Here is a 14,773-nt window from a genome sequence, read left to right as displayed (position 1 = left end):
CATATTGGTAAATAAGAAAGGGTAAGTTTCTGCTCTCGTGGAGCTTACATTCCAGTGGGAGCAAGAAATAAAGACAAGAGATCATTCAGATGGTGATAAGTGCCTCAGGGGAAATAAAACAGGATCATGTCTCCTTCAGATAGGCAGTCAGGGAGGGCCTCTCTGAGGAGGTGACATTGGAGCTGAGGCCTGTCACATGAGGCGTCAGCCATGCGAGGAGCTGGGGGAAGATTGTACCGTGCAGAGGGAACAGCACGTGCAAAGGTCCTGGGGCAGGGCAGAGCTTGGTGCTGGTGGGTGCAGGGGGCCCATGCTGTTATTGCTGTTATCGTCCTCTTATCCAGCTCCCAAGATCATGTTAACCACGTCTGTTCTCCCAGATCATGATGGAGGAGCGGATGCAGCTGCAACAGCTCACAGTGAGGGCCCTCCAAGAAGAACAGGAATCCCAGAAGCACGGATTTGAAAAACAGATCATGGAATACAAGGACCAAATCAAACAGCACACCCAGACGATTGTGAGTCTTGAAGAAAGACTCCAGAAAGTGACCGAACACCATAAAAAAATAGGAGAGATTGCAACGTTGAAGGACAATGACCCAGGTTGGTCCAGAGAGACGCCGAGGAAATCTTAGTGCTCAGGGCAGGTTCTGATGACCCTGTGGGTCCCCCTGGGCTGATGCAGAAGAAAAGTCTGCGCCTCATTTAAAAGCTCCTCTATTGTCTGGAGGCCTTTTCTTCTTGTTACACAGCAAGGCTAGGCGCCCTCAAGGCCCAGGTTCAACAGAAGTAACAGCAATGAGCAGGGACAGCCTTTGTGCCGAGCCGGTCAGCCAGCGAGGGGCACAGGCTGCCGGGGCTGTTAGGGGTGTCAGAGCAGCACCACGGGAATCATCTTTTCCGTGTGGAAACATCCCGTGCAGGGGCCTTTCAAAGGCATCTCTCTGCCATCAGCAATTTGCAACTTTGTCTAATGCACTTTTATAACCAGCTGGGGTTTATCTCTTTAAAAAAAAAAAAAGAGGCTGAAGAAAGAACTCAAGAGTTGTGAGCACTTGTTCGCCCTGAATGACCAAGGTGATGCGTAAAGCTAAAGACAGTGCGCTCTTGGAAAAGAGTTCTGGAAGTAGAGGCCTCGGGCCAGGGCTTCTCATCCTCGGCACCAGTACTGCCATTTGGGCTGGAGGGCTCTTGGTTGGGGGCCGTCCTGTGCACTTAGGCGCTGAGCAGCCACCCCGGCCTCTACCCACCGGATGCCAGTAGCCCCCACCCCCACCCCAGTGCGACAACCAAAAATGTCTCCAGACGTGGCCAAACGTCCCCTTCAGGGTAAACTCCCCACTGGTTGAGAACCGTGGTCCTAGCCTCAAGCCAGTTGACAAGCTGTCAGGGCTCACCTCGTGGATTCATTCACTCAACGTGCATAACTGATCATCTATTATGTGCCAAGCTCATTCTAGGCACTGGGGGTTCAGCAATGGACAGGCCAGGCAGCTAGCCAAATCGCTGCCCTGACAGGGGACCCAGGATGGACAGGGCACCGTGGCACGGGCACAGGACGGGACTCAGTCTCCCAGCCCAAGTCCAGGTCGGAGGGAGGATGTTTCAGCTGCGACCCGAGAGCGACTACATCTTTGTCACCCCACTCTTAGCTCCATGCCTGCCATCAAGCAGGTGCTCCCTAAGCATCTGTCGAACGAATAAATGAGTGGGTGAACTGAGGGTGAGGGCGGAAACTGGAGGCGTGGGCTGAGGCGTAGGTGGGAGGTGAGGACAGGACGAGACTCTCGTCTGAGCGGAGAGCAGGAAATAGGGCAGGAGGTGCGACCCAGGGGTTAAGGCTCCACCCCTCCTGCGCCCATCTCCTCGTCTGTCAATGGAGTCAGTGATCCCTGCCTTAGAGAGTAGCTGGGAAGATTTCATGAGCTCATACGTGGTGCGGCGGGAGGCGGCAGCCTGTGACACAGAACACACGTTGGTTCCCATTAGGTGGAGAGGGCTGGGGGCATAGGGAAGCTTTGTAAGTTGAGAAAGACATAGGTGTGTTGATAAGCAAAGGGGAAGGAAGACATCCGTTGTGTAAGGACTGCGGTGACGCTGGCCTGTCCCTCTGATTCAGCCCAGGAGGGGGAAACACAGCAAGACCCTGTGGCAGCACCTCCGGTGGAGAGCACCGCCAAAGACGCAGTGTGTGGACACCTGATGTGAGTACCCGACCGGACCTCTGCTTCTGGCCACGTTGTCAGAGTCTGCAAAAAGGAGTTGAGTCTGGGCTATTCTTGCTGGTATTTGAGTTTTTCGATCCCTTTAGTTTCTCGATCATGTTCAAATTCCAACTCAACACTCTCCAGGTGTGTGGCCCTGGGCAGGTCACATCACCTCCTGTGCCTCGGCTTCCCTGCTGGTGAGATGAGGTACATGAATGCCAGCTAATGCTATGACTGGCTACTTTTTCCAAGTACCTGCTCGAGGCAAGTGCATTCCTGGGTATTATAAGCGGGTTTCAAACACCACTTGGTGGAGTGGGTCCTGCAGATGGTTCAAAGTTAAGAGGTTGGACTAAACGACCTTGAAGCTTCCTCCCAACCCCAAAGTCCATACCTGGAGCCACAAAGAGCTGACAGTTTCCAGGGAAACAAAATCCATGAATGGGAAAGATCCTGAAAGCCACTGACAAGCAGTGTCCAAACAGTAGGCAGGAATGTGATGCAGAGAAAGGATTCAGAAAGTTTCTCGAAAAAGACGAGCCACCAGCCTGAGCCCTGCGCCACGTACCAGTTACCAAAGTCGAACGTCACAGGGGTTTTACCTCAAGAGGGCAAAGATACTCAGATACTCAGCCTCCATGTTCTGAAAAGTTCCTAACTGACTCCTCCTGGTAGAAAGAGCTCTCTCTAAAGACAGCAGTAGCCACGACCTGGAGAAGAATCAGCACCACGTTACTCTTCTCTGGTCCACTTCCTTAGCTGTGGACACCCTTGAGGCAGAGTTTCATCCTCAAGTTGGAAGAGTTATAGCCAAGGAGTAGAGAGAGAGACACACAGATAGACAGACACACACACACAGCACGCATCTCTCAGGGCTGGGATGTCTCACCCTTGCTCATAACCCCCCTCAGGGCACCTCTCCCGCTGTCACGCTGGGCCCCTTCCCACGGAACACTGCTTCCCTGTCAGCCACCCTGATCGTCATGGTGCCAAAGACGTCCTGCCCTCTGGGGCATGGGGCCAAAGAGCTGCCCTCATCCCACCCTCCCTGTGTCCCCCTTGATTTTCTGGGCCCCAGGGCCCACACTTCTGCAAAGGGCCCCATGAGCACCACTCACTCACGTGGTACCACGTCTCTCCATCAGGAATTAAAAGAAGCTGGTGAGAGAACGGAAGCCATACCGTCCTCTTCTCTCTCCTCTTCCTCGTCCTCAAAGAATCCCTGAACCCACAAAAAAATAGTCTTCCTTCCTCTTTGCACCAAAGATCAAAAGTCCACAAGAGCACTGGTTCACGCTGACAGACGCTTGAGCAGCAAGAGGTTTCAACTTCATACTAGTCGTATCTCAACCTCAGAGCGAACCCGGCCGGGATCCTTTGTTCTGTCTCCATGTATTTCTTTGTAATGAAGGTGGATCAAAATGGATTTTTGTTTTGAGAATTTTTAAAGAGTGTGCTTATCGCCCTTGCTGGGACTGGCATCACGCGGACCATCATTGACTGGGGATCACTTTGCCTTTGTACTTGGCCCCTTCCAGGCACTCAAGACACCAGGGAGATTGCGTTGAACTGACTTGGTCTGTTTCTGTGAATTTCAGAGAGGACTTATTGACTGCTCAGAAGGAAATCCTGTCTCAGCAGGAGATCATCATGAGGTTACGGAGGAACCTCACTGAAGCCCATAGCCGAATGTCAGATTTGAGAGGTGTGTACACTTGCCCATGTCCCTTGATTTCCTGACCCACTTCAAGAAAGGAAAGAAACGTGTCTGAAGGGTTGGAAAGCTGGGCATTCAAAATCCCACTCAACCTGATTTCCTGGGCCGTCACAGTACTTTTAGCTCAGGGTCAGCAAGCGCTGTATCCTGGGTATTGAACTGATTCCTTTTGACATGGGGCTACAGGGAACATTCTCAGATGGCTCTGGACCTCTGTATGGAAACGCAACTTTCTTTTTTGGAGAGAATCTCTGATGACCACAGAGGATTTGTCTCTGGGGGCAAAGGCTTGGGGGTCAACCGTGGGCGCCCCTGGGCAGGCCAGCCGGCACAAGTCCTAGCACCCAACAGCTTAGGGACCTCAAGTAAGGTGTCCCCCGGGCCTCTCCTTCCTCTGATGCAAAAACACCTGCAGCACGTCTGCCTCCCGGGGTTGATTTGGACGTCAGAGACCACTAGAGTAGGGGTGAAATAGCTGCGAGGTCCGCTCTCTTCTGGACGGACACAAGTCTGACTGAATATTCCTACTTGACCCTTCTTCTCCCAGACTTTTATTTTTGCCTCTCTTCTTCTTGCTTCTTAGAGCTGTCTTCTTTTCCCATCCCTAGCTTCCATCCAGCCAAAGGGCAGGAGTCGTGGGCTGTAACTAGGTTTGGGGAGGTGGAGGGAGGGTGAGGAACACTCCTCTCGTCCCCATCTCAAATCCTGTGCACCCCAGACCTTCAGTGGTGTTTGCTCCTGTGTCTGGACCAGCTGATGTCCCCAAGGCTTTTATGGCAGGATTTCTCAAAGAGTGATTTTTCCATACCAAGTTATGAGAACACATGGGAGAGAGGCTACAGTTCTAGAACGGGGAGGCGCTGGACCCGGTTCTGGATGTGCTGTTTATTAGTTGAGCGACTTTAGGCAAGTCCCCTGACCTCTGTGAACCTCAGTTTCTGCACCTGTGACATGGGGGTGTTACTAGGAACTGCCTTGTAGTGTTGCTTTGAAGACTCAAGGCAGTGTTGGTATCTTTTTTCTGGCCCTGAGGCATGTGGGATCTTAGTTCCCCGACCAGGGATCAGTCCCTCGCCCCCTGCGCTGGAAGCGCAGAGTCTTAACGGCTGGACCGCCAGGGAAGTCCCAGTGTAGGTGTCTTACTTTGGGTTTTCCCACAAGCAGACCCCTAAGACCAGAATTCCACTGCAGGTGGTTTATTTGAGAGATGATCCCAGGGAAGACAGCAGTGGAGGTGAAGTAAGACAGGAGGGGGAAGAAAGCAGATAACGGCTGTGCTGGTCGGTCAGTGGGCATAGTGGGGGACTGAGGTTACTACTGCAGTGTGGTCGCAGGGGTGCCATCTGGGGTGGGAGGGAGCTGGGCTGTGTACCCCTGCCTGTCTCCACCGGTCCGTGGTTGGAAGCTGTTGCCTCTGGCAGGCTCATGAGCAGAGCAGTCTCCAGAGGCCTTAGAACGCCATAGGCAAACATGCAGAGCAGGCAGCCGAAGGTGCCCTAGCATGCCACAGGCTCACAGGTCCTGACAGCTGGGGCCGGGCCGGCGCCTCGCGGGCTGCCTCATGGCGCCAGCGCTCACTGAAAGGTAATGCCGTTTTGCTGTTTTGGGGGGGAAGACGCACGCAGACCTCCTGGCCGTTACTGAAGCCCCCAGAGCATCCCTGGAGGGTGGACCGCCTCGTGGCTCTTAGAGGCCTGGCAGAGCTGCTGTGGCCCTCGCGGAGACCCGGGGCGGGAGACCCCCTCACCAGCTTCCACGTCACTCCCAGGGGAGCTTAACGAGAAGCAGAAGGTGGAGCTGGAGCGGAATGTGGCGCTGGTCCAGCAACAAAGCAGTGAGCTGAGTGTGCTCAAGGAAAAGATGGCACAGATGAGCAGCCTGCTGGAGAAGAAGGACAAGGAGCTAGAGGCCCTCAAGCAGACACTCAGGTGGGTAGGAAGGTCTGCACGGCGGGTGTGTGGAGCCCAGGCACACCCAAGTGCCCAGGGAGCCTGGCACAGAGAGGCAGAGCGGGGGGCGGGGGGGGGGCGGTGCTCAGTCAATGCTGGTTGAAGAGTTGAATGAATGAGTAGATGAATGAATGACATACATTTCATTGCTTTACAACCTCATCATCTAAAACAAAGCTTTGCTCAGTTCTGTGCATCTAGACATTCCTGCCCAATATTCCAGATGAGTCTCAGCTTAAATGCCACTTCCTCCAGGAAGCCCTCCATCATTCGCCATCACAAAACATAGCCAAGGGCTCCTGCTCTGCCTGGGGTCCATCAGCTCCTTCATGCCACTTGAGCGAACGCTTCTCACACAGCCAGGCTTCTCCCACCTGCTGATTGTCTGCCTTCCCCATGAGAACCCCTGTGTAGACTCTATTGACTCCCCAGCATTCGCACGGTGCCTGGCATATAAAGGAACGTAGTAAATATTGACTGTACAAAGGTATAGACTGGAGGTGTCAGAGGTCAGCTTAAACTAAATATATTGTTGTCCCACGGATTTGTCTCAAAAATACATGTGAGTTTGCATTTCCATCTATAGTGTATCCATATTTTGACATAAGATTAATGTTTTTCCCAAGAAAGTTTGCGTAGAATTGATATCTCATGTGTACCCTGTAGCTTCATGTGCTTCGTGGTTCATGGCCAAGGCAGATTCACATAGTGATTAAAAGAATAGCCTCCAGACCCAGGCTGCATGGATTCGAGGCCAGGCGCCTTCACCTACAAGCTCCACAACCACAGGCAAATTGCTATATGTCTCTCTCCTTGTCTGTAAAACGGGGCAAGCAGAGTCCCCACCTCATGGGACTTCTATGAGAAATAGAAGGGTTGACACATAATAAGTGTTAGAAACAGCAGACACACAGTAAATACCCCCCATGAATGTCACAGCAGGTGTCCCGCAGACCCAATGCAGGAAGCAAGGATGGGTAGGGGCCTGCCTGTCTGGTCACTGTAGCCTTAAGTCCCCCGAAGCTCATTTCCCTAGAAATCTTCGGGCAGTAGACTTGAAGGCTCAAAGATTTTGGTTCCCTGTAAAAATGGGGGTCCCTTTTCCAATTCTGTTCGTGGGTACAAAGGTCATTCACGGTTCCCGGAATGCATGCTGCCAACCACTCTGCTGCCCAGTGTCTCATCTTCTCTGTCCTAGGGCCTCCCAAGAGAAACACAGGCTCCAGCTGCACAAGGAGAGGGAACAGAAGGCCAGGAACGCAACCCAGACGTGTGACATCTCGGTGCAGATAGAACCAATCCACACCGATATTTTCTTGAGCAGCCAGGAGGTGAGTGCCTGCCCTGTCCCTGGGCAGCTAGAAAGACAAGCTAAGAAAGAGCCCAGCAGTGGCTTTCTTTGTGCTTTTTTTTTTTTTTTTTTTAACAGGGTGATGTGAGGTTCCAGTTTGAATGAGAAGGCACAGCTGGGGAAGGGCGGTCCAGGCAGGGTAATGGCCACTACAAAGGCCCTGAGGCAGAAATATGTTTCAGGAGGAATATATGTGGGAAGGAGGGCAGTTTGGGATCTAGGAGAACTTTTACTTTTATTATTATTTTGTGTGTGTGTGTGTGTGTGTGGCTGTGTTGGGTCTTCGCTGCTGCACGCAGGCTTTCTCTAGTTGCGGCGAATGGGGGCTACTCTTCTTTGTGGTGCACAGGCTTCTCATTGCTGTAGCTTCTCTTGTTGCGGAGCACAGGCTCTAGGCACACGGGTTTCAGTAGTTGCGGCACGCAGGCTCAGTAGTTGTGGCTCGCAGGCTCTAGACTGCAGGCCCAGTAGTTGTGGCGCACGGGCTTAGTTGCTCCGCGGCATGTGGGATCTTCCCAGACCAGGGATCAAACCTGTGTCCCCTGCATTGGCAGGCGGATTCTTAACCACTGAGCCACCAGGGAAGCACCTTTCTTTGCTTTTGTAAACATCTTCATTTTAAGTTCCAAAAATATTACTTGCTTATGTGAAATGTATGTTATCAACAGCTTGGCACGTGTGCCATCAGACCTTTTCCTCACAGAAACCACCATGCGCTCATACAGTCAGGATTGTGCGGTGGTTGAAGGTCAGGCTTGGATTCAATTCCAATCTTGACTCCTCCACTCAGAAACCCTGTGACCTCAAGGATGCACTTGAGTACCAATTCCCTCATCTGGGAAGTGGGAGTAATCCAGTCACCGCCCCCCCCATGGTGTTGTTGAGAAATGAATTTATACACACAAACATGCGCAAACTTACATATACATATATTTATTTAATAGGGTTTTTTCAAAACATGGTACCAAGCCGCATATATTCTGCAACTATTTTTTTCTCACATAAGACTATTTAATGGGCATATTGTCAAGTAAGCATGTAAAGATCTACCTCATTCTTTTAAACGGCAGCAATGAATTCCATCACGTCCCTTTTATCCAACCAGTCCCGTATTGATGGACATTTGTTTCTACTTCCACACGTTGCTGTAGTGAATATCCTTGTAAGTATGTAGAACAAATTCCTAGATGTGATTCCGAGATGTCCAGAGGACAGCCTAAACTGTGCTTGGCATGGCCAAACTGCCTTCCCAAAGAGCCATGCCACTTACACGCCATGGCTGACTCTTGGCAACCTCTGCCCAGAGGCCTTTGCATGCCTGGAAGTCCCAGCGGCGCAGCACACAGGGATCGTGTCCTAGAGCGAGAACAGCCTTCAGCACGCAGTCCTCAACGGTGGCGCTCGCCTCTGTCCCCGTGGCAGGGGCTGTGATGCTCCCCATTGTACGTGGGCGGCTGACTGTGGGGATGGCGCTTCCTCGAGGCCCCGGGTTTCCTGGAGTCCAAGGATCTCCTTTGCTTTGTGAAACTAGAGAGCAGAGCGTTTCAGTAACGGGCTTTGGACTTTCACTTGGAGACAGGGCCAATTGTGGCAGCTTGCCTTCCTGCCTTCTCAAAGATGCCTTTCCCCTGCCAAAGAGCAGTGAGCCAGGGCCGCCCGCAGCATGAAGGAAAGGGCTCAGTGGCCCAGCCCTCCGGCCCTGGCAACGATCACCATCCAGAGAACTTTAGCAGAGGTGTCTCCTCGTTACTAGGGCCACCTGGCGATGGGGCTGCAGCGGGTTCCGCAGCTGTGAGCTCCATGGGGCCGGAACCAGGTTTCACTCCTGTCGGAATCCAAGCTCTTCGTGCAGGACCCGGCCCATACTCATTCACACGTTCAACAACTATTGAGCACCTGCTGTATGCCAGGCCCTGTGCTGGGCTCAGGGGAGGATGCTCAGGGTCCCTGCCCACACCAGACCCCCTGCGACTCTGCACGTGTTTGCTGGAAAGGACTGTTGACCAGAGGCCTGTGATTTTTAGTTTCTGTGACGAGGAGGGGTTAGTTGAGGAAGATGGGGGAGGGAGGCCACAAGATAAAAGTAAAAAGGATTTTTTCTGTCTCAGAACGGCTTTCCACACTCAGGCTACTTCCTGCTTTCTAAACCAGAGTGGGTCAGAGGGCTTAAGCATTGTATGAGAAAGAATCTCCATCTTCTCTAAATAAACGAATTCCCAGAAGAGCCATGAGTAAGGGTCACAGCGGGCTCCGGCGAGCTCTGCAGGCAGAGGAAGGGCTGTCACCCAGCCCGGCTACTGCGGCTGCCCCACCCCCAAGGCCGGCCACCCCTGCCCACCTCCTCCTCTCCAGCCTCCAGCGTGTGCTCACACACACACACACACATTCCTCGTGTTTACTCCCAAGGCAAACATACACCCTCAAAGAGAGGGAGGCCAGTGTAGAAAGAGCCTGGGAAGTAAGCTGGCTGTAGCCAGGGTCGGGCTCCCTCGAGGTCCTACTACGTGCAGCCGGGGGTAGAGTGCCCCCTTCTCTCAGGGACTGAGCCCTGGTCCCAGCAGGAACACTGGGGCAGACCCCTTCCGGCTCCATATTTCTTGAGCCCCTACTATGCCCGGGGAATAAGGCTGGGCCCTGGGAATAGCACAGTCTACAATGGAGACAAACTCTGCTCTCACAGAGCCCACATTCTGGAAAAGGGGAGACACAGGCAATAAACAAGTCAACGTCGAACAAAATGTCCAGCGGGAGTGAATGCTCCGAGGAAAGACACAGCAGGATTCGGGGCAGAGTAGCGTGTGGGAGGGGGCCTCCCAGGAGGAGACCAGGAGCAGAGCCTGAATGAAATGAAGGAATGAGTGGTGGGGACATGGGGTGAGAAGTGGCCCCAGGAGGACCTCAGGCGGCCCTGCTGGGCTCCCCGAGCGAGGCCATGAGCCTTGTGCCCATCGTGGCCAGCGTGGGGCCTGGCACATGTCACATGGGCCTTCAATAAGCCTTTGATGAATCAAGGAAGGAAGAGCAAATAAATGTCCCTTTCCCTCTTCTCTGCTTTGTTTACCTGGCAGCATTTATCACTTTCTGGAATTTGAACATGTCTTTCTGCTTGTTTGGTGTGTCTGCCCCATAGAAATGAGCCCCCAGCAGCAGAGCTTTCTGCCTGGTTCCCCGATCTCTCCCTAGTGCCTAAAACAGTGTCTGGTGAGCACTGTCTCTCTGAACCAAAATTGTTATAAGATTGTGATAAAACAAACAAGTTGTCAGTTTCGTCCCTTTCTCGCCATTTTGACTGGGACCTTCCCTAGCCACAGTACTTACATCTGAAAACCATTCCCAACACCCCATCCCATTTCCAGTTTCTTTCTTTAATATCTATCACTGTCCACCATATATTTTCCATGATTATCTTGTTTATTGTCTGTCTGCTCACACTAGGATGCAGAATCTATGATAGCAGGGATTTTGCCAGTTTTAGTCCCTGCTAAGTCCCCAGAGCCTAGAACAAGGCGTGGCACATAGACGTGCTCAGTAAACCTTTGTGGTATGAATGAATGAGTGGATGAATGAATCACTTACCCTAGGGAAGCACTGTTTAATTCGGAGTCTACGACAGGGCTTCAGGGGGTCCCTGAAGCTCCAGAAGTTGTCTGCAAATTTTTGTACGTGAATTTTTCTGGAGGAAGAAACCCGCATTCTTCCTATTCTCAAAGGGGAGAATATGTGCATGACCCTTAAGAGATGAAGAAGAACTTTCCTGTCTGTGCCCTTCGTAAACCCAACTCTAGCAACATGGCTAGTGACTACCATATTGGATGATGCACATAGAGAATACTTCCGTTGTTGCAGAAACTTCTGTTGGACCACGCTGTTCCAGAGAGTCCAGGAGTCTCAGAGGAGTGTTTTCCTTTCTGCAGACCAGCCAGGGGTCCGCCCATCAAATTCCCTCGAGCAAATATTAAACCACCACCCTGTAAGAAGAAAATATCACATGTTCTTACCTAAAAAAATGCCCCTCCAGGGACTTCCCTGGCGGTCCAGTGGTTAAGACTCTGCACTTCCGCTGCAGGGGGCGCAGTTTCAATCCCTGGTCAGGGAACTAAGATCCCGCATGCCGCACGGTGCGGGCAAAAAAAAAAAAATGCCCCTCCAGGAGCGAATTTGATGTGATTGTTCAGAGATGAGACCAGAATGACAACAAGTGGAAACCCAAGCTTAGATGAATATTAGAAGAAAAAGAGAAATAAAACATGGGGATGGAACATAGAGGGGATCTCTTATTTATAGTGATGCTAAGTAGGTAGGAAAGTTGGAAATCTTCCTAGATGTGACTTTGTATTTGAAATGAAATTTTTAAATTCCTTCTCTGCTGAAGCCCCTTAATGATATTTTCCAAGGTACTAAGTAAGTGACAGGGTTTCTGCTGATCCATGATTTGTTCATGTTTCTTCAAATACAAGAGAGGGAGATTCTGATCCCTGATAAAGCCGCTGTCCTCACCATTCTGGCCACAGGAGCAGTCCTTCAGTGACGTAGGGGCCAAGTGCAAAGGGTCCCGACATGAGGAAGTCATTCAGCGTCAGAAAAAGGCCTTATCCGAGCTTCGTGCGCGAATTAAAGAACTTGAGAAGGCCAGCTCGTCAAGTAAGTTTCCTCCTTCTAGTCACCCGCTCTGTGCTGAGAGCCGTGGGCCCCAGACTTGAGGGTTCACTTTGGGGACTGACCAATTTGCCAGGACCACCATCTTCTATAGAAGATCACCATCTTCTATATCTTCTAGTTATAAAAAAAAAAAAGATGGGCAGGAAAAAAAAATTGGGCAGACATGATCTCAGAGTCAAGAGCAGGCCTTGATATTAAATAAACAGGATTTCATGAAAAACTCACAACCTTGTCCTTCTTTTTCTGATTTCACTGTGGCCCAGTGGAAACTTTTTCATAGACTGATGCTGTGCAAGGACCAACCTTGGGGAACTTCCCAGGATAAATACCCTGTTTAGAGGGAATAGGGCTTTCAAGAAGCCAAGCCTGCTGCTGGGTAGAGCACTGGGCTAGGACACAGAAGCCTGGGTTCAAGTCCATCCTCATACCTGTGGCCGAAGGTTCACCCTCAGTGCCTCAGCCCCGTGAGGCTGCAGCCTCATATTAGCTGTGTGGCCTTGGACAAGTCATTTCACCTCTCTGGGCCTTGATTCCTCACCTGCCAAGGGAGGATGGCCTGTGGTAAGTGTCCAGTAAATAGCAGCTGTGATTTTTACATGCAGTAACTTCTTCCTGAGCCTTTCTTTTGAGTGTAAATTATTTCTTTTATAGATCATAAGGACCACATGGATGGATCATTTCTAGACTTAAAGACCCTCGGGATGGAAAAAAATGTTCAGAAAATATTGGATGTAAAACCTGACTCGCCAACTTTTTCAAGAGTAGAGTTCCGAGCGGTAACCAAAGAAAATTTGTCTCTGCACTGACTGACACGTGGAGAGGGTGGGCATGAGGACAGACACTAGCCGTGTGCCCTGGCACCACTGTATACATCATTGGTTCGAGACCAGGTCCTCCCTGATGGGCCAGCACCTGTATGGACTGGTCAGTGCCTGGCCGTACCAGCGGTCCAATGTTTGAATAGAAAGGCGGCTTCCCATCATGTACAGCATGATGTAGCGTTGCACTGATGTTGGCCAGGTCAACCTCTGGGCCCTCTTTTTCACATCACATGTTATATTCTGCAGAAAATATTCAACAAGCTAATGTACAACATTATGTCACCAGCTTGCCTAACATTTGCTTTTTGCTATAAACTGAAAAACATGAACACATAAAGGGCAGCAGAAGGGAGCCATGATGACTAAGAAGACACAAGTTCTAGAATCAGAGATCTGTGTCCTAATCCCAGCTCTGCAAGCTCTGTGACCTTGGGCAGGCTCCTAACCTTTCTGGGACTTCATTTCCCAGCTGTAAAATGATGATGGAAAAATTAAAGGAGATAATTATGTAAAGTGCTTATCCCAGTGCCTAGCCCATAGTTATTATTAAACAGTATTTAAACAGTATTATCCAAGAAAAGCTTCCTTTCTTAGGGAGCATAGTTTGTATCTGCCAGGATTTTCAGAAGTAATTTGATTGTCAGGTTGAAGGTGCCCGTATCCTAAATGGATGCTTGATCGGGTGTTTGATTGACACATGACAGTGGACAGCTCAGGTCAGCGTTAACCACAGGACCTGCTGGGTGTGGCCTGCTGCAGCAGCTGGTCTAAACCAGCTTTTGGAAAAAATAATAAAGCCATCCTATCTGTACCCGCATTTTCTCCTACAATTTTTCTAGACATTTGCTCACACGTCTAGAGATGTGAGTCTTCAGAAACGTGTTGGTTTTCCTGATAAAATTGAACCTTCCTTCTCTGAGGTTGGGAGTAGAGGGACCATCTCCAGGTGGGGAGCTCAGCTGGATCTCACATCCTGATGATCCTGCTTCTAAGATTTACCTTCTCCTCGGCAACAAGCCCTCATCCCACCACTGACACCACAGAGCAGGAAACCTCCCAACTCTCAATCCTCCAAGGTTGGCAGTAATTAAACGAAAGAGCAGGAGGAAGAATAGCTGACATCTGTTAACTGCTTACTGTGTGCCAGGCGTGGAGCTCAGCTGGCTACATGCCTTATCTCACTTAGCCATCGTAGCAGCCTTGTGTCATAGTTACTATTATTGTCCCCATTTAACAGATAAGAAAAATTAAGGCTTCGGGAGGTCAAGTACCTCACCCAAGGTCACAGAATAATGATTGAAGAAGCCATGGGTGTGTCCCTGGTGGTCTGTCTGCTAGCCTGCAGAGACTGGGTGGGGACTGTGTGATTGGATCCCGTAGCCCAGGTTCTTCCTTAGTGACCCTCCCCTCAGGAAAAGGGGGGGAATCTGGAGAGGTACAGAGGATGCCACTCAGGGTAGCTGAAGCCACTGAGCAGCATCTCAGGTTCTTTTTGCAGCAGATCTGCCCGGTTTATTGTCATCTTCGGATACCCTCTTTTATTCTCATCTCCACAGATACATAGACAAATATGGCCACTCTTATCTATCACAGTCACTTTGGGGGCCTTTAGATTTTTGTAGTTGTTTTTTTTTTAGTCTCAGAGGTTTTCAGGGTAGTGCCAACAAATGCTAGGGCTGAGACGCTCATGGCAAGCATTAAAAGCCAAGTTATTTTTCAAGGAGGCTTATTATGGTTGTTTGTAGTCATTCAGATCAGGTCCCCTATTCAGTCTGGTGGCCTTTCCGTGTAGTCAGTTGGGCTTCCAGCAGCCAGCTGGCTGGTTGGGGTCTTAGGGAGATGCAGCTGCAAATACTACCTGCATTGGCTCTGGAAAGGGTCTGAAGTGACGCCCACCCACCAGGTTCCAGAGCTGGGAGAAGGTTTGGCCAAATTTTGTGAGGGTAGTTTCTGCTGCTTAGAAATGAGATTCCTTTCATAAAAAGGAGGGAGGCTATTTTCTACTTAACCTTCATTCGTTCATTCAACAAACATGCCCACTATGCACCACTCAGTGCCAGGTGCCACGC

General features: G+C 50.8%; 1 protein-coding gene across 1 annotated transcript in view; it reads left to right on the top strand.

The window, feature by feature from the left end:
• FHAD1 (forkhead associated phosphopeptide binding domain 1) overlaps positions 1-14,773 on the top strand; it is a 139,021-nt gene that overhangs the window by 107,832 nt on the left and 16,416 nt on the right. The window contains exons 21-27 of the mRNA XM_073804661.1: positions 381-603; positions 2,120-2,204; positions 3,806-3,912; positions 5,693-5,852; positions 7,072-7,204; positions 11,736-11,865; positions 12,535-12,659. Of these exons, the coding sequence (XP_073660762.1) occupies positions 381-603; positions 2,120-2,204; positions 3,806-3,912; positions 5,693-5,852; positions 7,072-7,204; positions 11,736-11,865; positions 12,535-12,659 (963 nt within the window). The remainder of the gene's footprint in view (positions 1-380; positions 604-2,119; positions 2,205-3,805; positions 3,913-5,692; positions 5,853-7,071; positions 7,205-11,735; positions 11,866-12,534; positions 12,660-14,773) is intronic.

The sequence above is a fragment of the Tursiops truncatus genome, chromosome 1, assembly GCF_011762595.2.
Source record: "Tursiops truncatus isolate mTurTru1 chromosome 1, mTurTru1.mat.Y, whole genome shotgun sequence".
Taxonomy (NCBI): domain Eukaryota; kingdom Metazoa; phylum Chordata; class Mammalia; order Artiodactyla; family Delphinidae; genus Tursiops; species Tursiops truncatus.
Note: the sequence above shows the minus strand (reverse complement) of the source record. Positions and strands in the feature narration are given on the sequence as shown.